The sequence below is a fragment of the Oryzias latipes genome, chromosome 4 (genome assembly GCF_002234675.1).
Source record: "Oryzias latipes chromosome 4, ASM223467v1".
Taxonomy (NCBI): Eukaryota; Metazoa; Chordata; class Actinopteri; order Beloniformes; family Adrianichthyidae; genus Oryzias; species Oryzias latipes.
In genome coordinates this window covers 19,282,796-19,310,607 of record NC_019862.2, presented here as the reverse complement: position 1 = coordinate 19,310,607, position 27,812 = coordinate 19,282,796, and the positions used below count along the sequence as shown (strand labels likewise).

The 27,812-nt window shown below is 37.9% G+C and overlaps 1 protein-coding gene across 3 annotated transcripts; it reads right to left on the bottom strand.

The window, feature by feature from the left end:
* Window positions 1–12,515: 12,515 nt before the first annotated feature.
* Window positions 12,516–23,440, bottom strand: LOC101155918 (beta-1,3-galactosyltransferase 2). 3 transcript variants are annotated; one of them, XM_011474232.3, is made up of 3 exons: window positions 22,608–23,440; window positions 22,410–22,492; window positions 12,516–14,888 (listed from the first exon to the last, which is right to left on the bottom strand). In XM_011474232.3, the coding sequence occupies exon 3, from the start codon at window positions 14,526–14,528 to the stop codon at window positions 13,218–13,220; it is 1,311 nt and encodes a 436-aa protein (XP_011472534.1). In that variant the 5' UTR covers window positions 14,529–14,888; window positions 22,410–22,492; window positions 22,608–23,440; the 3' UTR covers window positions 12,516–13,217. The 3 variants fall into 3 exon arrangements, with proteins under 3 accessions (XP_011472534.1, XP_011472535.1, XP_011472536.1); XM_011474233.3 differs by lacking the exon at window positions 22,410–22,492; XM_011474234.3 differs by lacking the exon at window positions 22,410–22,492 and having other exon boundaries at window positions 22,873–23,440.
* Between the last annotated feature and the right edge of the window lie 4,372 nt (window positions 23,441–27,812).

The window sequence follows — 27,812 nt, the reverse complement described above, 5'->3', positions numbered from 1 at the left end:
GACTTCCAGATCCAGACTGATAGGATGGTAATGGCGAACCAACCAGACATTGTAGTGGTGGAAAAAGAACAGAAGAAAGCCGTTGTGGTGGATGTGGCAGTGCCAAGCGATGGGAACATCAGGAAGAAGGAACATGAGAAACTAGAGAAATACCAGGGACTCAGAGAAGAACTGGAGAAAGCCTGGAAAGTGAAGGTGACCGTGGTGCCTGTGGTAATTGGAGTACTCGGGACAGTAATCCCCAAGCTGGAGGAGTGGCTACAACAGATACCTGGAAAGACCTCAGACCTCTCAATCCAGAAAAGCGCAGTGCTAGGAACAGCTAAGATACTGCGCAGGACCCTCAAGCTCCCAGGCCTCTGGTAGAGGACCCGAACTTGGAGGAGAAACCATCCGCGGAGGGTGAGAGGGGCGTTTTTTTTTGTTTTGTTTTTTATATCTACAATGGAAAAAATCTAAATAGCATAAACATTGAAAAGATGACAAACTTCTGCAGCTGGACCTTTACGTAATTTCAAAATTTCTACTATTTTTATGACGACGACCAAACAATAGGAAGTGGAGCAAAACAAATATTATTAGCACTGATGCACGAGGTTAGCTGAATTTACCAAACGTAGAGATTCCACAAAGGAACCCTGTGTACTTACACCATACTTTATGTTTCCTCTTCAATTTGACATTTCACATTGATGACAAAAGCTATTTAAGTTCGGATTTGGTCCGGAATGAGTCCTGAACCTTGTGTTTGGTCTGTATTCAGACTGCCGTCTAGCGGACTTTCCTGTTCTGGACTAAGGCATGTAAACAAAACCATGTGACTAAAGATCTCTTCTCTTATTGGTCAGGAATTACGAATGAGGGGCAAAGTGACCAGTGGCAGAAATTATGGAAGTCATGCGCTTTCAGTTCATACAAACTTTACATTTTGGTCACAAATTTTGAAGGACTGTATCAACATTAAGCTCAACACTTTTCACCCGCTCTTTTGGTCCGGTGGAGGCATTCTGCAGGGCGGTTACTGAAGACAGCTAAGAAGGTACGCTGCAAAGTGTTTGTGACATAGTCTCATCTGCCTTCATCTATCTGATTTTCTGAATCCCTTTTATCTGACAGCAAAAATGTTCATGTTCTTTTTCACTGCATCCACAAATCTCATTTTTGTTCTTCCTCCCTGGCAGCTCTGACCTTATAGGATCCTTCAACAGGAACATTCATAGTCTTTCCTCCAAATGTGAAAAGACTCCATCCCAACCAGGCTTTGCTGTGTTTTTGAAATCTCCAAAGAATGCCTGAACTTTCTTCCTAAGCTGTAAGCTCTGTTTCCACTTTATCTACTAACACAAATGTTTACATTTCATCGGTCAATTGTATGGATTTCCTCATCGTAGTCAAAGTCCCTCAATCCTACGCTCTTTTGTTTGCTGTTTACATTTGTGTGCCTGTAAAAATTTAGGAATATATCCTTTGTTTTTACCATCAGCATCCTATTATTGCACAAATAAGGTCTCCAAACAATTTGTATTGGTCTAAAATTGACGATAGTTAATCAATGCAGCAGTAATCAATATCAAGTTGTATAAATTATGACCACCAAACCACAGCCTCTATACAAAAACCAGAAAAAATTAACAAATGAGCCCTATTATAATTTTGTCTGGTTTGCTTTCAAAAGCAAAATTTTTCACTAAAACAAGAAATACATACTGTCTGTCAAATTCTGTTAATCTTCACTTGCAACTTCCACTAAGCTTAATCAGTCATGCTCAAAGAGAGGTATTAGTCAACCTTCAGGCCTGGCTGCCACTGAAAGGTCAGGAAATTTGTCTCTTCTACAGTAGTATTTTCTTCTTCCTCTGCCGCGGTCTCTGTGAAACAGTGAGCCGTGATGTTAAAGTCGGGCCACAGCCTCCACTCCATCATGGCAGACATATCAATCCGTTTCCACTGTTAGATTTTTTTTTTCTTTTTTTTTTTTGGAAGCACATTTACAGCAGCACAGGTTTTCAATACTGATCAGTCACTGCTCCTTTCTTCTTCATTCATCACACCTCCTTCTTGCTATTTTACTTTCTCTTTTATATTCTCCTATCTGTTACTCGTACAGTAACCTGGCCTTACTCAATGTTTTTGTTTTTTTAATTTATTTGCCAATGCCTTTTCCCCTAACAGACAAAAAGTCTATTTTAACTCTTATTTTTTTTTTTTTTCTGTTTGATTTTTACCCTTTTTTTTCATTTTCATCAATTGTTGAAGGGCTGAGTGCCCCCTGATGCTTGTAATCTACTGCTCTGATTGCATAGGACATGCATGAATGAAACCGAGTTTTACTCTCAATATCCTCTTGCTTTAAATCTAAACTTAAACCATTTGTTATGACTGCATGTGAACAGCTAGACATTTATGAATTCTCAAAATACTGAGATGACAGGTACTTTAACAAAAAACGTAATGCTTCTGGTTTTCTGTTTTAAATATTTTTTTTTCTCATTATTACTGTTAAAGGGCCTATGACATACGTAATCATATTTTTAGCTGTTAAGTGTATTATGTTTATTCCTCACGAAAAGAAATCCCAGAGTGGTAATTTGATCAGTTCACGCATTTCTTAGTATTCCCTAAAAACCTGCGCTCTGAGCACCAGCCCCTCCCACCCCACGAAAACGAGAGGGTTCTCTTGAGCTGAGAACAGCCCCTTCCAGGAAGAGTCTGTGCTGCCAGCACCACCCCGAGGTGGACAATATGTACATCCATCTATGCAAAAGTTTGGATGTTGTTTGTTTTCGTAGGCGAAACACAGAAATGCTGCCAAAGCTGTCTCTAGGTTGACGTCTAGGTTGGGGTCCTGGCTACCACTGCTGCGTCGGCGGGGGTCTTGGTGTGGGGAAGACTGTGCACTTTCCCTCTTTTTTTGAGTTTTACAGTCCAGCATCCACCCCAGAAGAACAGAAACACTCAATCAAGCACAGGTGTTAGCTCACCTTTGTACAAATAGTTTGCATGACTGAATGAAATGTTTCACATTTCTTAGTCTGAATGCACAAATATATACCTTGTGCGTCAGAAGATTCATAATCCCATGTTGTAACAGTAAAATATGTCCAACATAAGAGGCCTTCAGCTCTCATCTGCTTGCTCAGCTATTGGACAGGACAAGTAAAAAAAAAAGGAACAAATGTTCTTGTTGCTGTTGAGAATGTGGTCTTTGTTAGCAGCACTCAAAACGTGGAGTCACAAAGCAGATGCCAAGGATGATTTAAAAACGGTTCACTAGCATTGTAGAAAAAGCTACAGTCATAATGAATATATATATATGAGTTATGCTTTTTTGTTCAATCTTTGCTCATTACCCCAAGTATTTTTTGATTTACACACAAGAAAGAGATAACCTGCATAGATATTTTAAAGGATTTGACTCTACTTTCACTTAAAGTTTAATTGTCTTCAATTGATAAGGAGCTATTCTCCATTACAATATTTATTTGGTTCACTGTATATATGTTTAAATGAAATCTAATGGTACGTGAGCCATTGACATGTTAGAGGAATAAATGTCTGTAGAGGTAGAATGTCTGGTTTTTCAGTGGAAAGATGGTTTACCATCTTGGTATTTACCAGTTTTTTAAATGATGAAGGTCTGATGCATAATAAATTGCAGTTCCAATCAACAGTCAGAATTATCATTATCCATTGATAAAATATGGTTTTGAAGCCTTAAAAAATGACAATGTAAGTAAAAATTAAAAAAGAAAAAAAGCTGATTGAAGTTCAAGACCATGACAAGTTAAGTTGACTTTTTCTGAAGACATTTATTTGCTTCGTCTTCTGAGAGTTTGTTTGTTGATAAACATCTCAAATTCAATATGGAAGGAAATTGCGCAGCCTGGGAGTGAAGCTTAACCAAAAAGCTTTATGCATGAGGTTGTTGAAACTGGTTTAAATTACTAAAGAACAGGTAGTTTACACGTGAGTATACCAACAAAACCCAATTTGAAGATCTATTGTGAAACAGTAACAGTAAAAACACCATTGCCTGACAGCCCGTACTTTATTTTCTTGTAAAACTCCGAATGTTGCAGTTCTTAACAATGGCTCATATGTTGATGTTTTTGTTGTCTTGAGTTAGACTGTGTGCTCAATTGTTTTGTATTTCTTTCAGTCATTGTGAAACTTTCTTGTATTTTTAATTATTACAATTGTTTTGAATTTGAATCATTTGAATCACTGCATTCAAAACGCAGTGGTCTTAGCTGATTTTTTAGTTACCAATAAGATATTTAGCAGATTGACATTTTGGCAGATTTTATGAACAAAGTAAAGTCAGAAAACATGGTTGTTTATTTTAAAATGAATAGAAATATGGGTGATTTAAAACATGAGATATGTTTTATCAGACTGCTGGTTGCTTGTCACTTTGAGCATATTGCTCTCTTTGGTAAACATTCCATTGTTGTGTTTAAATAAGCATTTTCTCTGTGTTTTGTTTTGTTTTTTGTAGGTTTTATAAAAATTACCCTCCCCTACTGCATTGTTTCTATGCCCCACCTTGATAATTGTAAATTGTAACCAGCTTTTTTGACTGCTTCATTCAGGGAAGCAGGATACAGTTTGTTTCCATTTCAACTGAAAACATTTGATGCATATAATTATTTCTGAAACACCTTAAAGATTGTGAAAACGTGTTAGCTTTCTTAAAATATATTTGGAAACTTAAAACAAAAGGTCAAAGTTTGACAGTTTGCCATTATGATTCTAATTGGTTATTGTGTGACTTTAAAAATGGAAGAAATGACTTCATGCATGCAGATAAAGCTGGATTTTCTTTCAACCAGTTCAGCCTGAGTTTCACTAAGGTAAACATATTTTCCTGTCATGGGATTTGTGCCAGTGTTTTAACAAAGTGTTTTTTGAGCAAGGAATTGTTTCTGCAATGTCTCACCACTTGCCACTCTAGCATGAAATAGAATTTCAGGTTAATAGTTGGATCTCTTGTTGTAAGTTTCTAGCTTTCACAAAAGCAGAGTGGATGTTTTTAAATGGGCATTGCATGATATTGTCGGTGGTTCAAGTTTCCTTCTTTTTAACAGTGATGGAGGCTGCTAGACACTTTAAATGATTTAAAAATGTTCTTGTGTCTTTTGGAAGGCATGATAGACGGAAACCTCGAGTTATGCTGACAAATCAATTTTATGCCTCTGACACCAGTTTACCATTAGTGTGAGCTTTTTATTCTGTAGAAATGTTCAGATCAAACTTTATGCATCTTGAAGAAACATTAACATTTGTATTATTGGAGAAATGTGTTCAAAGTAAAACAAAAATAAAAATATTAAAAAGGTTTGAAAATGAATATAAAAGAAATAAACTGTTTTTCTGAGTTGTAGAAACATAAAGTATGCACAGTTTTTTTTTTTTTCTATTATCGAAAAACCTTATTTATAATTGCTCTGCGTCAATTCTTACAGAGGAGGTTCAAGAATCCTATAAAAAATGGTGTTGGTATATGTGGTATAATGCACAGTAAATGTATTATTATTTAGTTGAAGCCACTCTACATAAAATGTAGTTAAATTTTGTCACAATTTACACTGGCGGCGTTAAATATCACAATACCTAATGTACATTCAATTTTTTGGGAATATTTAGTGCCAGGAAAAAAAGCCAAAAAAGTTTAATTTTTTTCATGGTTTTTCTTAACCTTTCTTTATGTAAGGGTTAATGGCAGATAAAGTGTGCATTATCACTTTTTAATGCACGCCGTGAGAGACTTCTGCGAAGTGCGTTAAAAAGTGATGATGCATACTTCGAAGGCCATTAACCCGCTTATACCATGGTCACTTACAAAATAAATAAATATTAACCAGTTTTAAGTGCTTAATTCTTGTTTTTTTTTTTTTTTTTTTCCGATTTGGGCTGTTTTTTCTCAAAAAGCGGACTGTTTGTTACGTGGTGCGGCGCGTTGTCACGGCAACATGACATGGCGCCGCACCACTGCTGCAGTCAAGATTCGGCGATATAAAGCGATATATATGCTGATCGTCCGGATGGATTGAATAAGGCATCAGTTCAGAGAGAAGGTTCATCTCTTACCTCTTGTTTTTTCCAGATGATGAAGCTGAAGGTTGTTTTAAAGAAGCCGGCGCAGTAATACAGAAGATTTATTTTTTAGATAGGTGACCGGAACTTCTTTTTTGGGCGTGCGGTTATCACTTTTTAACGCACACCCAGCAGCCAATCAGAATCGAGTATTCACCCGGACCATGGTATAACAGTGTTATAAAATGATACTACACATGCAATAAAGTACCGGTAAGTTGAACTTTTTTGTCACATTGCATGTTATAATGCATTGTTTTTAAGTCATTTAAATCTAAGAAATGTCATATTTATTCAACATTGAAAAGTATAATTGTTCTTTTATTGGTTTATTGTTTTTGTTTTTTTTCCTTTAAAACTATATGCTTTCCATAAAAACCCTGTGTGTTTGGAGGGTGATATTTAATTTGCATACTTAGAGGTGTGTCTGTACATGGATAAACTCAACAAAACTTGTTTTACTCTGTTTTCCACCATTCAGAACATTTTACAGACTTTCTTTTTACAGAATTCTGTGTGTCTTCTGTAATTACTGGTCCAGTGAAGATAATTCTGGAGACAGAGTGTGTTTTTCTTGTGTATGGTTGGCTTTCTCATACTATTAAATGTATTACAGAAACAACAAAATAATGCTTGTTGTCTAATGGGGGGCATTGGTTTTATGGCAAGATCATACTTTCCAAGCATTTATATATTTGTATGCACAGGCATGTTTAAAACACATGACTCAACAAATTGGATGAAAACGTTAACTGGGTTGAACCAGTTTTAAACATCTAAAAATTTGGCAAGATACAGACAACCTTATCATCCATATTTTGATAAATGTAGAAGCAACCTAAAATAGGAAGTCAGGAGTCCTTGCATCAAGAAAATCAATTCAATTTGATCTGCTGACTCATATTTACTGCGGAAGTCAGTTGTGGTTGCTAAAAGCAAAATTGCTCCCTAATTTACAGCCATGTGAATCAGCACCTGACATTTACACAGTCAGACACAGACCTCCAAGGATTTTGTGGTGCACAAGGTACTCTGCCATATATAAATATAACAATTCAACTGTAGTTGGCTTTTCTATTTGCTGTCAATTTGCCGACGAAAGCCAACATCATCAAACACTCACATGAAGTCGTGTAGGTAGTGGCAGAGTTAGAACATTAATCTCTGTCTATTGATACTAATATTGAACCAAAATTTAGGGAGGTGTTTGTATGTGTGTGTGTGTGTGTGGGGGGGGGGGGGGTGCTGGGAGGACAGCTGCTCCCCTATGCACCATTGCAGCTCCGCCCCTGGTTGTGGTAGAAGGATAATGGACAAAGTCCAATTTGAGAAGATCATCTTATTTGTGCCTTAATAAAAGCAAAGCGAAATAATTCTAGATGATAAAAGAGCATAGAATCACTTAAGATGCCAGAGTCACTCCTACATTGTTTACAGGCAGCATATTTTTGCAAAGAAATTCAACAAATCAATGTGTAAATAATACCTTTGGGCTCATTCACACTGGCAGGTTAGAACCACACCAGGGATTGCTGATTTGAACACTTCACCCCTTTACCAAGTGTTAAAGCTCACCTGGCCTCTGGTCCGGACCAACAGTTCAAACTCTGGTCTCTTTTATAGCAGGAGTTTTACTTTAGGGTGAATCAGAGTGCACAGGTGAAATAACATTAATGATGCAAGTGCCATATATTTGGAGAAATGATACGAATTTCCCACAGCGCAAAACTATAGAAGGAAAAATGTTGTAAAATGTCTAATTTAATGATAAACAGAGTGAATGTGCTGCGGAAAAGATGTGCAAGCACCTATTACTAAAATGTCAATTAGAGTAATTGTGGATCCAGCTTGATTTCTTTTTCTTTCGTTTTTCCCAGTTTTGGGCAATATTGCCGTCAATTGGGTAGTGTTTGGAACTGCAAGGGTGTACCATTGTTGAAGCATGAAGGACAGTTGGGCAAACAAACAGATCAGTGGCTCCTTCACTGTCCAAAGCTCACACTCATTTGCATCTAATTTGTACCAGGATTGCATTGATGTAAAACCGTGTTGATACCGTGTTTGCAAGTATCAAAGTTCCTTTCTGAGTGTACCATGTGTGGAAGCAAACCAAACCAAATAAAGGTGTAACTTTGGATTGAGTCAGTAGAATTGTCTTAACATCAAAGCAGTTTGGTCTGCTAATTCTGCCATAAAAACCGCAAAAAAGGGTGATCAAACATCTGAGGAGAATCAGCTAATGACTTGACCCACTTCCGCTGAGGCAGTGCTAGCTGCAGAGCTGAGTTTGCAGGTGTGCAGTCTTTGCCATTATTGCTGTGATCCATCAAGATCTCCTGCCATGATCAGGAGAGGTATTGGCTACCCAGTAAAAACACAGTATAGCATTTTATGATCCAGCATTATGACATCTAGCAGTACAACAGCAACTGATAACAGTTTTCATATGGGTGCTATTCATCTCTCTGTTCCAGCTAACATGGCAGCATGTCAAGTATTTACTTGTGTCTCTATGGTAAAGACACAACCAGCTGTCATGATGGACAGACAGCAATTGCAGTTTAAGCTCACTGATCCTCCTTTAACAAGGAAACAATTCATTTGCAACAGCTTTCACTTTTTTTTTGTTTTTTTTGTTTTTATATCTTCTGTGTTCTGGAAAATGGACCTACTGTTTGTGTAAATGATGATGTAAATATGGAGACCCTGTTTCAACGGGTGCCTGTTTCAACTACACAAACATTGTGAAACAGACAATAGAATCTCTTTAAATTAATCATACCTGTTTTAAACTATCATGCAAGTTATTGTGAATCCACCTCGTGTATATCCGGGCAGTTGTGACCTACAGTAAGTTTAACAAAAGGAAGTTGGACCTGATTTACAATATCTGAATTATCCCTTTTGAAGACATATACTTAACCTTCACTGGACTTCAGTGATGACACATATTGGATTCAAGCTCGTTTTTGATAAATGTACACCCCAGGGAGCCAAAAATGCTCATGGTGTTAATATTAGAACCTATTCACAACAGAAAATGTAAAAACAAATCCATTAAAAGTAAACAAGTTTACTTTTTTGCTGTTTGCACGTAAATATATTGTGCTAAAATAAAATCAGTGGAGAACATAGAAAAAAATGTGTTATTTGCTTTGCCAAGATATTGTAAATATCAGCCATGTCCCCTAAAATCTCACAATTTTGTTCAGAGCAACAAATAAAGCTGTTGTCACTGCCTGTGGCTTCAGCATCAAGTAATTGCTTCCTACTCTGCATTTTATCAAAGATGAGAATCTTGATAATCTTCTGTCTTTGCCATTTCAGCTTACATCTCCCCTGAGACTGTTGTAGTTAGTGAACAATGGCTTGAAATATACTGTTATATGAACTATATGCATTTGCCAGAGTCTGCTAACAGAATCACTCATATGTGGAGGTGATTTAAACAAGAGTGACGGGTGTGGAGTGAAAAACGTGAAGGAGCCTCCACTCTCCATTAGTTTAATTAAATTACTTTAATCTGATATATGCTATTTCAAGTCATCACCCAATTATATATGCTCTTTCTGTTGGTGGCCCTGAGCAATGAAGCATGTACTTTTTTTATATACTTATTTTTGATCTTTTCCTTCTCCTCATCATGCAAACACAACCAGAACTGCACTCTCACTGAAAGTAGTCCCGTCTGAGATAGCACTGGCAGTCTTGCAGAGCCATGTGCATTCATTATTTATAATTAAAATATGAATTTAGGTGTTTTGCAGCTGAATATTTCATGTTCCCTGGAGCACTAAGGAGTTTAATGTTTCGCTCATTTCTCATCGCTGGGCTTCAAGATTGCTTGTCTGCACTATGGTTTTTCTCAACATAGATTTTCTTTTTTTTCTTTTTTCACTTGTCTATTTGAAAGCTAACATCCCTCTGAGTTAGCTAAATGTTATTTTCCCAGTTTGTGATATTTTCTTCATTTATTTGGTTTGTAAAATGATATTTGTACTTTAGGACTATTTAAAAATATACACTTCTGTGGGTTGATTTTGCAACTGCAGAATTGAACATGTTTTCCAACATGCAGGGTGGCTTTAATAGATATTTACTATATGTTAGCACCCTTTGTCCACTTTGGTAAAAAAGCAAATTCTTTAATGACTGTTTAAATGCATAGGATATGGCCGAAAAAAAGGAAAAAAAAAATATTTTGCTCTAAAACCCATGTTTGTCTATGAACACGAACATAATCGCTATGTCCGAATTCCCACCCTAAACCCTATATAGTGCACTATATAGCGTGTTCGCCATTTTGTAGTGCTGTCCGAATCTACAATTCCAGTGCCCTAGAAATTCCCCGGAAGTCTCAGCGAAAAACAACTGTGCATCGATGCTCACTAGATCAGCGAATACAGATCACAATGCATTGCATCGGAACAATTTTTGCCAAAAACATTTATTTAAATGTATTTTTTTGATAAACTATCAGCATTTTTATCTTCAGAAGACGGTGGATTCATAAATAATCGTCGCAAAAATGCTCATATCAATTAGATTTAAAAAAAGAAAAAAGAAAAGTAGTGAGCATGGTGTCCGACTTGCTTTTAAAATTCAGGGCACTACATAGTGCCCTATATAGTTTTTTTGTAGTTTGGGGCTAGGATGGGAATTTAGACATGATGTCTCTCGGAACACATCTTTTGGTTGTTCCTGAGATTCTTCTAAATTCAATAACACCAATGTAAAAACAGGATTGTGCTGGAATAAAACACACATAAATTGATCAATACTCTCAAGAAGGCAACAATGTTCACGTGATACTACTTCAAACTGGGGTTGTACAATTCTGGTAGACTACAAAAAAACAAAACAAAGAAGCACCGGAGTTGAAATTATTCAGACGGTGTTTGCAAAAAATGCTACATCACACCGTTTTGTCTGTCACACACATGTGGTCCCATACTTTTTTAGAATATTTTTGAGATATTTCGAAAATCTTGTGCATGGGTTTAATTGTATGCCAACAGTTGCACCACAGTAAATAAGAAACCCTTATGATTTTACATTATTTCATGTGCATTATTCGTTGTTTAATTCCATGATTTAAGCTCACTATATATCCAATAATTATCTCATGTCAGGTCGACTTGAAACTCAACAGTTCTATTTGGTCCACTTGCTGGTTGCAAATTGCTATACGCTGCTTCCCCTCCTGTGTCTGTCTTTAAATGTATATTTGTGGCTCATGTAGTTCCTCCGTTGTAGTAATAGGTCTCATTGAAAATGTAAATAACTGTGATATTAGCATACTGCAGTATTCTAGTACATGTTTGCTTTTCCCCACATCTTTGCATATAGCAAGAATTCCTTGTCATCTTGCTTTTTCCTGTTTTAGAAAATAGTGTTGCATGATAAATGTTGCTCCTCGAGTGGAGCTTCACCACTTTGAATTGTAGCAAAATAAATTGTTGTGGCATCTCATGTATGGCAAACTGTCACCCAAAACGGAATATATGAAACTTTACTAAAGGCTGTTAGAGGCTCCATACATTAATGATGACTGAAACAAAAGCACCTTTTGTATTAAATAAAAATCTACCCAAGAACATCAACCTATATTGCAGTTGACCCTAATAATACCGGCTCCTTGAGTTACTAGAATATTCTTTTCCATTTTATTTGGAGAAATGTCTCTGTTATGTGTGAATTATGTTTTTTTATAACCGAAATCTGAACTGAGCACAATTACTTTAGCCAAATCTAAAAAGCTTTATCTATGTATAATTATGTTACTTTAAATTGCATTTGCATTCGTCCAAAAGCCTGATTTCCAATTCCAATGTAGATCAGAAACAGTTGCTAACTCAACCAGAAAAAAAGAATTTGCATGTAAAACATTTTTTCTGTCCCATCTAATAGCTTTGAAAGTTTTATAAAAAAAAAAAAAAAAAAAAAAAAAAAAAAAAAAAAAAAAAAACATTTCCATTTATCACCTAAAAGGGACATTTGGTTTAGTTTGGACTTTTGGAACAAAAGAGCACGGAGAACTTAAATATACGTAAATAAAACATTCATAAAATTGCTTATTTTTTTCTTGTCCACTTTAAATATAAGTTAAAGCAAGTATTGCTCACCACTTGTAATCCAACCACTTAGACTTGATGCAGTCTGCTATAAAAAAGTATGATTTTTATAGTTAATACTGTATTTTTCTATGCCCTAATTTTTGAAGTTCAATTTGGATCATTTTGTTTTCAAGATTTTTTTAGTGAGTCACATAGAAAGAATTGAAAAAGATTTTGAGTATAAAAGTTTTCAGCAAGCACTAATCTAAACCTCCTATATATTTTTGCATCTATTATCCATGTTTTAAAGTCCTGTTAATTTTTACGTAGATCATTTCAGACACAATACACACAACCACAAGCTGAATTCCTTACATTTATTTATTTGTTTTTTATTAATTCATTGCACATTTACTCAAGTGCAGAATCATACTCAAATGTAAAGCTTTAAAAAATACAATCTTAGTCATCTCTGATGTGATTCCAGATGCTTTCACGTAGATTTCTTGAAAAATAAATTGGGTTTATAACAGGTAACCAGTCTTTAGAGGAGTTTTCATAGATAGATCTGTAAAGTAAACACTTGAGAAACAGGGCAGCATAAGTAGTTGATGTCAACATTTCATGTCATTCATTCATATTTAGGTAGTGTAACTTTGCAACACAATACATATACAGTTCCTTTTACGTGCGTAAGGCCAACTGCACCATAAAATTTTCCATTTGCCTTTTATTTTTGTATACTGTTACATATTGCACTACCACTGAGAAGAGAACATGAATTACCATTTCTCACATGGCACCTGCATTTAACACCATTCTTGAGCTACACAGGCTTGTCTTCCCCAGTTTCCCTTTAAGAAAATGCTCAATAAGTTAACTCTGCCTTCTTTCTTTTTTCTAAATTAAAAAAAATAGTTTGGATCATCAACTGTACACAATACCAAATACAATGTGCTTTTTCCCCAAACAGTGAATAGTGCTGAATTAAATAGTCCCTCCAAGCAAGTTTTGGTACGTCCATAGTCATTTCTTCAAACCAGTTTGAAGTTACACGGTCCATCATTAAGACCTTTCCGCATGAAACTTTCTGTGTCTGTACCTGCTGTTCTTTTCCTTGGCCATGTTGATGCAGGCATTGTGCTTGTTGCTCTGTAAGTGGTTCCAGTACTTGATGAGCTCATTGGGGTGGAACTGATGGGAAGTGATCAGGTGGCTGTACTTACAACTGGAGTAAGAGACGCGCCAGTGGTTGAAGAGGAACTCGTTGGGAGGGGGTGCAGGGTCAATGCGCAGCTTTGCCAGGCAGATTCCCACATAGACGTCCTCCAGGTGCAGTCTGCGGATGCCGAGAGAGGCTTGATAGATCAGCTGTGCCATGTCCCCTGAGAACACATATCCTGTGCCTGAGCAGAATATCGGGTAGCGTTCACTGGCATAAAGCTCTGGTGGCATGTACCACTTGCTGTCTTTGTTTCGATTTGGTGCGTAGCCCCTCATCAGGTAGCCAGTAAAATACCTCTGCTTGGGTGGCAACTCGGGCTTTAGTAGCTTTTGGATGAGATATTCTGTATTGACAAACATATCACTGTCTGTCTTCATCACATAGGAGACATGTGGACAATAGGTAGCCACCCAGTTCATTCCCATTAAGGTTTTGATGGTTAGGTTGTAGTAAGTGTCCATATAGTCCTGTTGGATGATATCGTGGTAAACACGACTTTCTTCCTCAATGCTCCTCTGAAGGAAAGTGTCTGAACTTTTGCCTGTGCCAAGCATAAAAAGCCGAACAAAGCCCAAGCCCATTGCTACACTTTCATTTCCCCATGTTTGGCGGATTGCATTGCGAGCATCTGTTTGTCTAGGTTCTGCAGCAATTAGGAGGATAAGAAAGGGCGTGGACTCCCTGCACTTAAGGGGTTCGTTCAAGATGTATGGGTAGGGTTCAGCACTAAGAGTCCCTCCAACACCCATTTCTTTTTGTAAACTGTTGTTGGAACTCATGGAGTCGCCTAGCCCCATTACACCCATCCTGGCGCCGCCTCCTCCTGGCTCCACCGGCGCGCCCTCAGCTTGCTGGGAGCTCAGGTTAAGCAGAGGCTTTGGTGGTACATACCCTGAATCCTTCCACAGACTCCTCAGAAAACTGCTCTGGTTAACCTCCCCTTTGGGACTGCGAAAACCTCTAATGGTGTAAGCAAGCGGATTTTCGCGAGGCCCACTTCTTCCAGGTAGCCTGTCCTGATGGCTAAAAAATAATAAGAAGGTGAAGAGCAGAGCCAAGAAGAATAGAGCTACCACATGGGTCCGAAAGGCTGATCGCTTGACAGTACAGGTCACCTTGATGGGACAGCAGTGCCGCCGTCTCCACTGCATGGTGCAGATCGGGGACACAGGAGGCTGCTGTTGGGGCTGCTTGAGAATGGGCTGCGGCAGTGGCAGTCACCGAAAGTCACCTCAAACATGTGGCTGCCAACAATCAGGATTATCTGACCTGGCAGATGGATTGGAGTGAGCCTCCTGTTAGATTCAGGGCAACACTTAAAGCTTTCAGTTTTTGCATGTAGCAGCTTTGTACCAGCTCCTAGCACTGCTACGAAACCAGCATTTTACTGCTTATGGGAGTCTCTTTCTTGCTCTTCTTTGGCTTTCCAGACAAACCCAGGGTCATATTATCTGTCTTGTCCCCTTCAGATTGCGATAAGGGCCACCTCCTTTGCTTCTCCTTGTTCCAATCTAAAGGAAGAAGAAAAAATGAAGTTAAGAAACAGCCTGGGAAGCATTCCAAAATGCTTTCCTTTTTCCCAATACTGAGTTACATGGCAAATTTCTTCATTGAAAGTATTTTCTCCTTAGGGAAAATAAAATAAGCCTCAGTAATTTACTTTAGCAAATTTCTTTTACACACATGTCAATCATGAAGCAATTTTGTCCAAATCAAAGGATCTAAATAAATGCACAGGTGGCCAACATGGTGAATATCTCTCTTTCTAAACTGCCCTAAGAGAGGGAATCTGAGCTGAGAACTCTTAGTATGTGGAGACAGAAAACAGCACCATTTCCTTTAACATCTTTAAGTAATTTCACATATAATAAAATCATACACGGGATTGGTTTGCAAATATCCTATGCAGGTGATGGTGGAAACAACAAGTTAGAAATATGAATGCAAAAAGGTGAGATGGTGGCTTACTCTTGCATGCCATTATTCAGTTTAATGCCTCGGGCTGAAGTTAAATTTGCTGGTTTGCACAATGTGGTGCCAGCTAATGCTACCCTGAACCACATGGGCAAGGAAGTGTCATCAACTCCCCTAGAGCACATCGACAGCAGCTTAAGAGAGGAATCTGTCAAAATGAGATTTCAGGGTCCGGCAGGCAGTGGTGCTGCACCTTGAGCAAGCTTCTGGTGAGAACAGCCATCGCTTGTCATTCACCTTCAGTGCTGCCATTAGTCCTCTTGGGATTACCCAACCATCCCAAAAAGGTATAACCATAGCACACAAAAACCCATAACATAAAATCAATTGAAAGAGTTTTATCAGTTGAGTTAAAACCAAAATAAACCTCACTACATTTCATTTAAGTCTAATCAATATTGTACCAATCAACAATACCACAGCTAAAAAAAAGTGCTTCCAAGAATTGCTGATTTCTAGCTTTTATTTTTCTATTTAAAATAAATATATTGTGAATGTTAAGCGACTGGATGGCTCACTTGGCTGTGTGCAGGACTGGCAAATGGGACACCAGGGTTTGTTTCCCAGTGGACATAGTGAACTGAGTTCAGTGTAAGTCCTTTGACAAGACCATTCACGCCACTGTCTACCTATATTAGTCAGAAGAGGGCCTGAGTCTGGGTCTCCCTGTGCCGGTCCTCAGCCCGGATAAAATATAGAGTTGTGTCAGGAAGATCATCCGGTGTAAAAATCTCTGCCAAACCAAATGTGCGAATCAGTGACAGCTGAGGGGTTGTGCTGAAAGGGGAACAAACTACTGTATATTGTGAATTTTGCATTCAAAGGTAGGCTGGAAAAAGAAGAGACAAATACATGCCATCCTGTTGTTGTTTCCATGCCTTCCTTTTCTGAAATGACTATTTTGCAGAGATCCCAGAGGTGGGCAAGAGATTGTGGTAATAGCTGGCTTTTAGGCAGAGCCCAAAAGACTTTCCTTGTTATTGTTATTTGGATAAATGCTTGGTTTTAATGGATCTATCTCTCTTGTGTGTGCTAGCCGACCCTGAATCATAGAAAAACAAACGTGAATCTAGTTAAACAGCAAAACACACCCTGGAGGAGTTTTTTTCTTGTTCAGAGCACAACTTTGATAATTCAACTGAAAATATAATCAGGATCACGCTTTTACAAGAAAAGGTTGCTGCGAGGAAGAAGTAGTGCCGGCCAATTACAGGTGTACTTGTTTGTATCTGTAAACGCTTTTGCTTCAAGCAAACACTTTTTGGGACTTAATTGAATTAGAATTGTTGCAATTTTGTTTCTTAATCTGCAGAAATTTGGAACATTTCCTGCAAAAGCGGGTACCCCCATTGGCAATTGTTATGATCTGCAACCACAAGCTAATTTGGACATGATGGAAAATCTCTCCCCTTGAGTTGCCTTTGGAAAATTATATTTAAACAATATAAATCAGAAATGCAATGTTTGTGTTTATTCTTCTAGGTAAATATATGTGCACAATTTCTTCTCATAGTAGGTTTTTTATACTCAAAAGGACACATACAAAGTAATATACATTAGATTTTATGCAGCAAGACCAAACTACACATAATCACTAGCTTTTCTCATACAAAGAATGCATATGAACAAATGTAATTATATCCACAATGGACATAATTATGTGTTTGCGTTAAATTACATTGACACAAAAGTGTGCACACATTATAAAAAAGGCAAACTATGCCAGCAAAAAATAATAATAATTTTAACTTTGCTTGAGAATACTTTTGTGCAAAACAGCATACTTAGCTTAAATATTTTCCAAACTTCCCATTTTGATTTCCTGCTATGTTTGCTCATTCATCATGACAACTGACAAGGAACGCAATAACCTTTTCAGGAGTGTGCTTACTCAGAGCAAGCAATTATAGCAGAATGAGAGGGGCCAGGGCCAGCTTTGTTTTAAAGGTTAACATACTTTACATCCGAGCCCATCCAGCGCTTGAGAGATTTTTGCTGTCAACTAAATGAACATCTAGTTACACAAGCTTAAATGAAGAGTGCACACAGAGGCAAACACACAAATAAAGCCAAAAAGAACGAACAAGAAACAGAAGCTTGCACACGCTGACGCCCACCCACGCACTCACACACAGGCGGTCATAAATGGCTTTGTTTTGTTGTTCTCAAAATAAATGCCAATTTCACTGCATGGGCCATCCGTTGTTACTTCTCTGCAGTAGAATTTAGGCTGCCACAGCCTCTCATATTTCAGATTTTTACTTGCCATCAATGTCAATTCTATGCAAGCCAATTAGTTACACTAGGACTAATTAAAGCCCCAGCTATTTAAGGAGCGGTCAATGATCAGAACGTAGGCTGAAAGAGCTGCGCAGCGGTGACATGTTGGACATACATTAGTGCCAACAAGTCACCACATCAGCTTCCAAGCTTGGGGGAAATATTAAAAAAAAAAAAAAAAAAAAAAAAAACTCATTGAAGTCTTTGGGTCTGATGGTAGGCTTTCAATTTTTACAAACCTATTTCCAGAGATTGCTTTCTTTGCTTTCCACCCACATCATCAGTGTGGCATTTTATTAATGCTTCAACCATGACTGTAATGCATGCAAAGCAAGCGTTGCCAGTTCTGATGAGGATGTGACCGTTATTCAGGAACACTGCATGCGTTGATAGTGACACATTTTCCTGAGGAAAAGAAATTTAAAAAAAAATGCAACTCCCATTTGTGAGGCATTTAGTGTGGCTGCTCACCAAAGATAGAGGTTAAATTCTACTTTATTGAAACAGGCCTCCCTGATTATGTGGCTGGCTGAGACTGTGGTTTTGCCTAATAATGCTGCCTACAAGCAACAATCCTCATTGAACCATGATATGTGTGATTTATTTTAAAGCTGAGGTGGAGTTGCAGCACATTTCCTACATGTTTAAAGAAAAACATTACTTCTTTTATTCATTTTTTTCTTTTTTCTTGCATTCTTATGTGAGTTATTGAAATACCAGTAAACTTAATTAGATAAGCTAGGACTAAAACACATTAAAAGATAAAAACCAATAATCTTTTCTAACTCCAATCATATTTTAGTCTATTTTAAAAGTGTTCCCAGTGGTCTTTTAATCACGATAATGCCGTTTTTAGCCAAAAAAGAAAGAAAGAAACAATGTTGTTTTCTAGGACATTTCTGCAGAGCAGCAGTAGTTCATCAGAAATCCGCCTCTGAGTTGTGGGCAGAACTGAGCAAGCCTGCTCTCATTTCCTATGATCCCTTTTTTACATTTTTTCCTGCTGGCTTACAGCCCCTTACAAAACCTAACATTATCAATGCAACAAGAATTTTGCAAAATTTTGATCTGAATTCTTTTAAAATATTTCCTCCATGATTAGAAAAATTCCACAAGAACTTGTTAAAACAAAAATTAGAGTGGGTCTTTAATAAGACATAAATAATCAATCTTAGAGTAGAAGTAGAAGTTTAAGTAGAAGCCAACTGTCAAAGTAGTTAATACTAATCTACAAGTTGGCAGGCAAAATATTACATACAGGATGTACATTAACTTTTAATATCCAGTTGATGGCAATGACTATTCCTCCAAGCGAGCAGAGTAGATGGAAGAGTTGGAGTTCAGAGGAAGGGGGTGGCTGTTTACAATCCAGGCTTTATGGGACATCTGAGCCAAAGTTTGACAGGTTTCGACAAATATTTAACCATCTGTCATCTCAGTGTATCACAAAGTAGTAAAAAACTGCTGTTTCCTATGCAGAATATGTCTTACAGGACTAAGTTCTAATTTTTTAGAGGAAGAAGGCTCTGATGAAATGAACTCTGAACTTAGTAAGGAAAAACTCCCATCCTCCTGGTTTATCAACAATCATTTAAGAAATGTTGGCGTGCTTTTCAACGTGGTATGGGGTTCAAAGACGTCACTCCTAAATCAACTTGGACTAGGCTTTGGTTTTCCTTTTTTAACTTTGTTTGGCTTGCAGTCCAAAGTTGCAAAAGAGCTTGATCAAGGAAGCAACCTGTCAAGATTTCCTGGCTGCTTCTATGTTTCATTTGGCACAAGCTTTAAAAATGACAACTGCTCACTGTTTTACCATCTCTGACCTTTGTTCATGACGAAAGATGACATTATAAAAAAAAGAAAATAGTTTTCTATTGTTCTTTTTATGCTTATAAAAGTTATAACTTTTGTGAAAAGAATGAACTTATGTTTCTACAGTTTCATTTCTGTTTTTGTCTCCATTGTGAGAGTGAGTTGCTTCACTTCAAAAAAAAGGGGAACAAACAGTATAGAATGTATTTCCAGGAAGAATTTCCTCACCAACGTTTCTCAAATTTTGTGTTTAATAATACATGTTGAGGTCAGCAATAACCTAGTGAAGTCAGTACCATGTACACTTTTCACCTCCAACAAGTCATGTTTTCAGGGTTTTATCACAAGCAGGATGCAAATGTAGAAAAAAAGAAAGGCCTTTGACTGAAACACTGAGAATTGTTTCCTCCACATGAGCTTTGACTAACACTCTTGTGAGCCTGTAAAGTCACAAAACTAAACAAATTACAACAGTTCACTGACTAAAATATTTTCACATTCTGGGCTCAAACAAAAACCCACAAGGCTTTGCTCCTTGAACAACGATGTTTTTTTTTTTTTTTTTTTATGTAAGTACACAGGAAACTCACGTTAACATTAGATCTGACATAGTCATCTCAAAAGTGGCAGTTTTCTACGCTTTGGTAAGACAACATGGTATCTGTCGCTTTTGGGTGCATTCTGTCAGTCAGCGAGAGGGAAATCATGGGCTTACATTATGCCAGAGCTCTGCCTAATCTGTGTACAGTTGAAGCATTTTTTTTTTTTTTTTTCGGATTAGCACAGGCCCATTTATCACCAAGATGAACAATGTGATGCAGTCAGCAACAAGATTCACAAAAAGATCCACAATTTATCTCCAGCTAGCTCTTAGTCCATTGTGTATATTTATATTTAGTGAGTGCCGGTACATGTCAATGTATATGTCAATGAACTAGACAGCTAGTTTTTCTTGTGCTTTTTTTCTTTTCTTTTTTCAGGTTAGAGCTTTATTTAAGAAATACTTCCTAAACTGACAAATCAAAGCAGCTGATGAATTCAGACCAAACCAATTAGAAATGTTTTTGTCATTTTACTTTCTAACTAAACAAACTCCGCTGGTCTATCCCAGTGTCAAAGCATGCTCAGTCTCTGCTTTAACCCCCACTTCAAAAATATTTAGCTCTGAATCACCTCATTCGAAGTCATTGAGGCTACCAACACTTCCAGAGCACAGGTGTAAATCCACCAAGACTCATTCAACATATTTAAAAAATGATTGAAGTTTTCATTGATCGGTGTGTTTTTAACCGGATCATTTTTAGCAAATGATTTCAATGTTTAACTACAAGTTCTACAGATCAATGGTGACAGTCAGATTCAGACACACCAATATAAAGTTAGGCACCTGATCAGCACCAGAGGGCATTGAATAATTGACAGATCAGGGAAAACAGGAAATACAATCATCATTTTTGTTAACAAGTAACTGGTACTTATAGTTTTATTCTTATTACAACCACAGTGTTTTTTCTCTATGTTTCGTCCGTTTTTAGCTAGAGAATCTGAAGCAACTGTTAAGGGAACTTGAAAGCTGTAGTTTAGTACTTTGATCTTCACATTTTTTTTACTTTAAGACCTTTAAAATCCTATTCAGGACCATCTATATTTTATCAGTTGTGCAAGACCTACTCTTAGATGTTTGAATCAAGCAACTCAAAGTGAACAGAAAATAAAAAAAATAGAACAAAACTTTTACTTTGTTAAAGAGTTCAGCTGCCTTGACAAAATGAGTCGAGTGTTTACTGAAAGAGTGATGAAGTCTGGATTCATTCAACCTTTGCAAATGTTAACAGTTAAAGGATTCCATTTATTCAAGAGTAAAAGTCCCCATCCAATGACACTTTTTTCTGTAGGTTTTCTTGTGTTTTCTTTTGCTGTTTACATGTAACCAAGCTTCTTGAACTTATTTATCACAGAGCAGGCCTGGAGCTGGTCCGTAAGAGTTCGTTTAACCAGATAGCAGAGCTGCTTCTAAGGAAATGCTGTTTAGCCCAACATGGTTTTGGTCTCAAAACAGGGAGTGTCGTGTTTTTAAGTCATCCTCTCAGGAAAAATTACTCACTGTGACTGCCTGCCTTTATTTTTATCTTCAGGGATTTTTTTTTATATATAAAAAGTAACTACAACCACATTTGAAACTTCAAATGAGGAATTTAAACAAGTTTGTCTTTTTTTTTTCTTTTTTAGAACAAAAAAGGGTTTGTTTTCCCTTAGAGCAGCATTTTAATAACTGAGAAGCAAGTACCTTTAACTGTGTGACATATTGTCCAACAGCTTTACAAGATTTGTCCTCTTTTGATTTTTAAATACTACACTCATAAATTGGTATTTTTCAGAGCATAACTTACAGAGGAAGGACTAAATATACAGATTCATTTAACATTTAAGAAGGCCATCAGGAAGGATGGAGCCGCATCTTAAAAGAAACACCCAAGACCTTTGGGAAATAAAGCTTTGGCAGCTGTGAGCTGTTGTCGCTGTTGTAAAATGTTATATGACAGCTTGCCCTGTGCACACACAGAGGGATATCAACTTCCTCTAATTGTGCTGCTGATCCTCAGGAAAGCATTTCATTAAAAGGTAAAGAATTAAAAAAAAGTTCTGCTTCTACCTTACTAATATCTTGCTGTGAATTTGGCTGGTTAACAAAACTAAGTAATAAATAATATAGACAACGTTTGGTGAAAAGAAAGAACTCGTGGATGGGGCGATGTTTCATGTTTCTTTCGTTTTTAAGCAGGATTTGGCAGATATTTTCCTCCACATTTCCCTGTGCCAAACAGCTTAAGCAGTTGGACATGATGGAGTGGATGAAAGTATCCTAAATTGATCCAAATCGATGAAAAAACAAATCCTTGGCTTTGCTTCTTGGTACACAACAATGCTTTAAAATTTGAATAAATAAATACTTTTCAACTACAGACCCTATATGTGAAGATGTTTGTGTCCAATAGATATCCCTTGAATGTTGCATCATGCACCTGCCTGGAACACCTGAGGGTCCTGCCTGCAACATTTAAGGATGAGCAGATGGACAGTCCATGTAGAGATGGTCAAGGCGGTTGAGAGGTGTGGATAAAAAAATGAATGAAGATGAAGAGGTCTGATAGAGTGTGGCTTACCTCCTCTTCCTCATGGTGCTGCAGCTGCTGATAGGGCTGCGGACGGCGCATGGAGAGTGTCATCCCCGCTACCTCTGCCCGCCATCACCCCTACCCAGACTGAGCTTTTATATTTCCTGCTCCTTCTTTTTTTTCCTTTAATGACACCTCATAGATTCCTCCTTATTCTTATTCTCCATAGACCAGAATGTTTTGTTTGGTTCCCCTGATGGTTTCTTCCACTCAGCAGCTTTCTTTTTTAATTGCCACTTCTGACGTGAATTACCTTTTTACTTCTCCATTATTGAGTGGTGGTATCCAAGTTCATGCCACCCTGCAGATGTGGTGGTGGGTTTTAAATGGAAAAATGCATGCGCCCCTCTAAAAAAGGACGAAAGCATCCACGCATGTTCATCCAACGCCGCTGCGCTGCAAGGATGGGAGAGCGGCGGAGACAGAGCCGCGGGAGTCCGGCGCGCTCTGCGCGAAGATCAGCGCTCCTGTGCGCAAAAGACGCGCAAATCAGCGCCAACTACCATTATGAAAAGTACAGTTCCACTTGTGAGTCCAGCCGCTACCAAAAAATGCCACCTGGGTCTTAGAGCGACAACAAAAGCGATAAGTCATGTGGAAACAGCCCCACATACTTGGTCCGCCCCATCCCCGAGCCCCTTCAGTTCAGAATGCCCCGGGGGTTCTTTTGCTCCGCTTCGGGCTGACCCCAGTCGGATGTCTTGCCGGGCGGAAGAGCAGCTGTCCCAGCAGTGCTGTCAGTCAGAGACCGCTGCTCTGACGGAGCTCCAGCGCGTCACTGCATTCTTAGGGAGCCTGTCACGTGACCTCAATCATGATGCGTTCAAAGGGTGTGGGAACAGAATTAACTTTCATTAACTAGGGAATACTTCTCCCACCATTCTGGAAACAACAGGGTAATTAAACTTAACTACAGGGAAATTAAAAAAAAACAGAAATAAAAAAAATTGTTGAAAACAGGAGTCTGAAACAAAGTTTGGACTTAGCTGTTTGTCTATTTTAGTTTTAGGGGATCGGAGGCAAACATGGAGAGTGTATGTACCTGGATGGATATCCATTTATTTGTATTTATTTTTACTTAATTTAATCCTTTTTTATTTACATAACTATCCATCAGCATGTTTTCTTTCTATTTTAGATACATCTGAATTTGCAAAGGGAAGTGAAGTTTTTCAATCTTAACTGGAGTGGAACTTTTTTTTTTTTTTTTTTTTCAAAATGATTTAAATTTAAAGCTTTTAACATGAAGTATTACTACACAAAAATATGGATCTTTTTTCTGGGTGCTACCTGAAAAATGTGCTGTTATCCTTTGCCAGGTTAAAAAATTCTCATCAAATGACAAACAGCACCTTTGGTTGTCAAGGTAACAAAGACAACTTTTTTTTTCTTTTTTTTCAGCTTTATGGTAAGCAGAGTGTCCCTTTAACGGAAATCAGAGCTCACCAACTATTTTTCACAGCTCAGCTGTATCACATTTTTATAAGGAAGTTCATTTTTTCCAATTTTTCTTATATCCTCATGAATGCAACTTCGATCTCTCCTTCGCTTCTTCTCCTTCTCCTTTACAGCCAACCCCCATATTCCCCTCAGTAGGCGGAAAAAGGGGGATTTAGCAGTGTGAGAGCATGGTGGCTGGAGTTTGTCTGTAAACAGCTGGATTTGTCCCCATTGTGTTCTTTGTTTGGCCGTGTCTGCATCTGTTCTCCCTGGGCATCACTCTTTTATAACAATGCTAAATTGAAAATGTTTAAATCTTTCAGCATGTTTACTGCTTTAGCAGTGCATAACTTTGCAACATTCTCCTCCATCTAAAGGAAAAAAAAAAGCCTCATGATTACTTTCTGCCTTCTCTTTAGAATGATGATGAAAAGATACCTGCCTCATTAATGTCTTAAAGACAATACAAACGCTTCATCAGCCTGCAGCCATGTTTACTCTCGTGCATCTCAAGAGACCAGTGTCTTTCTTGATATGGGATGAAAGCAGCTTGGCTCCTTCCCTGTCTCAGTAGAAATGGAGCAGTTGCTATTATGGCTCATGCAAAAGCAGTTCACAACCACAGGGACAATAAGTTGTTGAGAGAGTGGCCTCTCACGGCATTGTAAATATTGTAAGGTTGCACCACAGCACAGGTGATTGAATAATTAATAGATGCTGTGTCTTTGACAGAAATACATTGGAGGCCATTAGCTGTGCTACCTGGCCCCTGAGAGCATATTTGTCAGAAGAAAGCAATGCCGAGGAGGTGATTGATTTCCTGTGACTGCTGGGTTAGAGGCGGCGTTCTTTGTACATTAATATCATGTGGCATCTTTTAGATAGGTGACTTCCTCAACCTGTCTAGCCCAGGCTGCCCCAGAAAGCCTTAGCATATCCGAATTTATGTTGTCATTTTTAATTGCTTGTACTTTTGTGTCTTAATGTCGGGCCGTTATGCTGTAGCTGAGAAAATAGAGCTTGTGCAACAGATATACACATAGTTTTGTGTGAGTTTTGAGACTGTTAGTTACAATCTTCATGTGAGATTACAATGCACTATGATGTATAAATATTTAAGCATGTCTACATTAGCCTTCTCATTTGCGTAAGCCAAACCATGCACCGTGACTAAACAAAAAGGACATGGAGAATTTGTATGCCAATAGGTTGATCGAGGGGTTTAGGGTTACGCCTGATAGTCAATAGCGCCTTTCATAGTGCTGTTTTTTAACGCCTCCGAGGCGTCTTTTTTTATTTCTTGTTTTGCACCATGAAAGGCTCCCACTCCATTATGGCGTAATATTTTGTTCCGGCACTGATAGGCCTCCAGAGGCAAAGTAGAGTCTGCACGGGTGCACTTAGAATAGGAATGATTGAATTGAGTAACATCTGAGTCAGCTGCAAAGACAGATGGTGCTGCGATAATGTTCCACTATAAAATGTTATGTTTGAATATTGCGGACAGTCATTGACCCAGTTTTGTTGTTGATTTCTTTGATGCAAGAGAGCTTTTTACAAAGGAGAAACACTGGTCACAACAAATAATCTCATAGGCTGTTCTATGATCACCAAATTAATGCCTTAGTCCCATTCGCTCTTACTGGTGGGTACTGATTGTCTGCAGGTGAAAAATGGGCAAACCTACAAGGACCACAGGTGGCCAGCAGGACATTTTAAGACTTTTGACTGCTCAGTGAGCCTGTAGAATGTTCATGCACCTTTATTTGTATGGGCATGCTGCAGGTGACAGGTCGTCGTGAACACTTAAACAACACATAAGGATAAGTAAGGGTGAAGAAGGTGAGACGCAAGGACGTGCTCTGTGCTTGAAGCCTGAAATTAGCCTAGAAATTAAGAAACTAGACAATCAGAGTTCAGTTTGCGTAAGCATTCCATAGACACTTCTGTTTCATGTGCACTCCCTGTGCATTCACCATTTGCAGTCAATAAGGGGCCAGTACTTGCACCCTACTAATGATTATAGTGCGGCATTAGGGCACCGTACCATAGCATCACCTGTACTTCATACTCACCGTATTGTCCCGACTTTGAGACACGGCCGGACCTGTTTGCAACCCTTCATGGGCTCAGACAATCAAAAAACCCTCAACAACTCAACACAACAAAGTCTGAATTTATTTTGGATCAGCAGTATGAAAGAGGCTTCCCTGTCTTTTGGTCAAGTCCCTTGAGTGTCTTGACCAACGTCTAGATTTCATTGGATAAAAACTCTTGCTGAATAAAATATGGACACTTGAAGTGTGATTATTTCACAAAGCCTGGGGACAATAGTGACCCCATATCTATTTCCTGTGTCCAGACACTAATTGAACTGTGGTAACCTTGTGAATCTGCATAGACAAGCCGGAAGTAATGAGCTATATTCATTTTGTCTAAAAAAAAAAAACAACAACCTAAAAAACAGTGTTTACTTTAATTATGACTTTGTGGAAAGTGGAGGACACTTTTCAGTTTGATTTTAGCGATGGACACAAATTTTAATTTAAAGTATTTATTTTTATTAAATATTCAGATCAATAAGTAATCATATATCAGTTTCTGCATCTATCATAAAGAAGCTTTCTGTTTGAAACACTCCCAGTGGGACGCTATGGAAGTAAGCAATAAAAATGATTCACTCTGCAAAGGCAAAAAAGTAGCTTTTGGTACAGAGGAGCACTTTGATGGCTTTGCATGATCACAGTATTTTTCTATTAGGAGCTTGCCTGCTGTGCGTTCTTGCAGTTCAACAGCATCCAGGAACAACAGCAAAGTAAAAAAGAAATTCATATTCAATCCATATTCATTTTCATCTATGAAGTTTTTGATCAGTTTTAACAATTTGTAGATGAAGGAGTCAAATGACAAATGACCTGCCCATTTTTTTTCCAACCTTATGCATGTTCAAGTTTTAGGTTTCTTGACAAACTCTGCAAAGATCTCTATATGAAAGTTCTGGAAAAAATAGGGGCTCCTATTTTTTTGGTAAAAATGGAAACCCCTTGCCTTTAAAGAAAAAATCAGGCAAAAGTTACTTTAGAAGTGCTTTGTCAAAGTACAGAGGTTTTCACAAAGTATATGAGCTTCGATAGGTGATGTGTTTTAAAAATATGGCCCATATATATTCATTTTATTTACTTTTTTTGTTCAGGTTTAGTTATCAACAGTTCTTTTTAAAAGCAAAAGGAAAAGCATTTACATGGCAACTTGGAATCCCTGTCACATTTGAATAATTTCTCATTTCTATGCTTTCAGTCATCGTAAGATTATTATATTGGAGAAAAAAAACACCTCTGGAAAGGCATATTAAATGGCTTGACACATAACGCAATAGTACTGTATCTGTCTATTTACACTGTGAGTTTACTCATTTTTCTTTAAGAGTATTTTTTTCTTTTTGAGAAGCAGTTTTCTTCACTTGTTTCATGCTTTATTTTCTCATTTTCTCTCAGACATTGCTGAGGTAAAGACAGGTTGGTTATCGCACGGCATTGCCAATTAGGAAATGCAGTCTTAGATGAAATAAGCTGTTACTGCTCTCCTGAAAAACTGTGGGTGAAATATCCAGCGGCGAAGCCTTGAGGTCAGCGGGGCATGTGCCTGTGAATATCTTTACCTTGCCCACATTCAGGCCTCCGCACAGGTCAGGGGCAATGGCACAAGGTACATTGTCATTCATCAAACGTCTATCATGTGACCCTGAACTTGCGG

Bases quoted from the DNA above. Each gene is read 5' to 3' on its own strand.
- LOC101155918 (XM_011474232.3), bottom strand. From the start codon at position 14,528: ATGCAGTGGAGACGGCGGCACTGCTGTCCCATCAAGGTGACCTGTACT.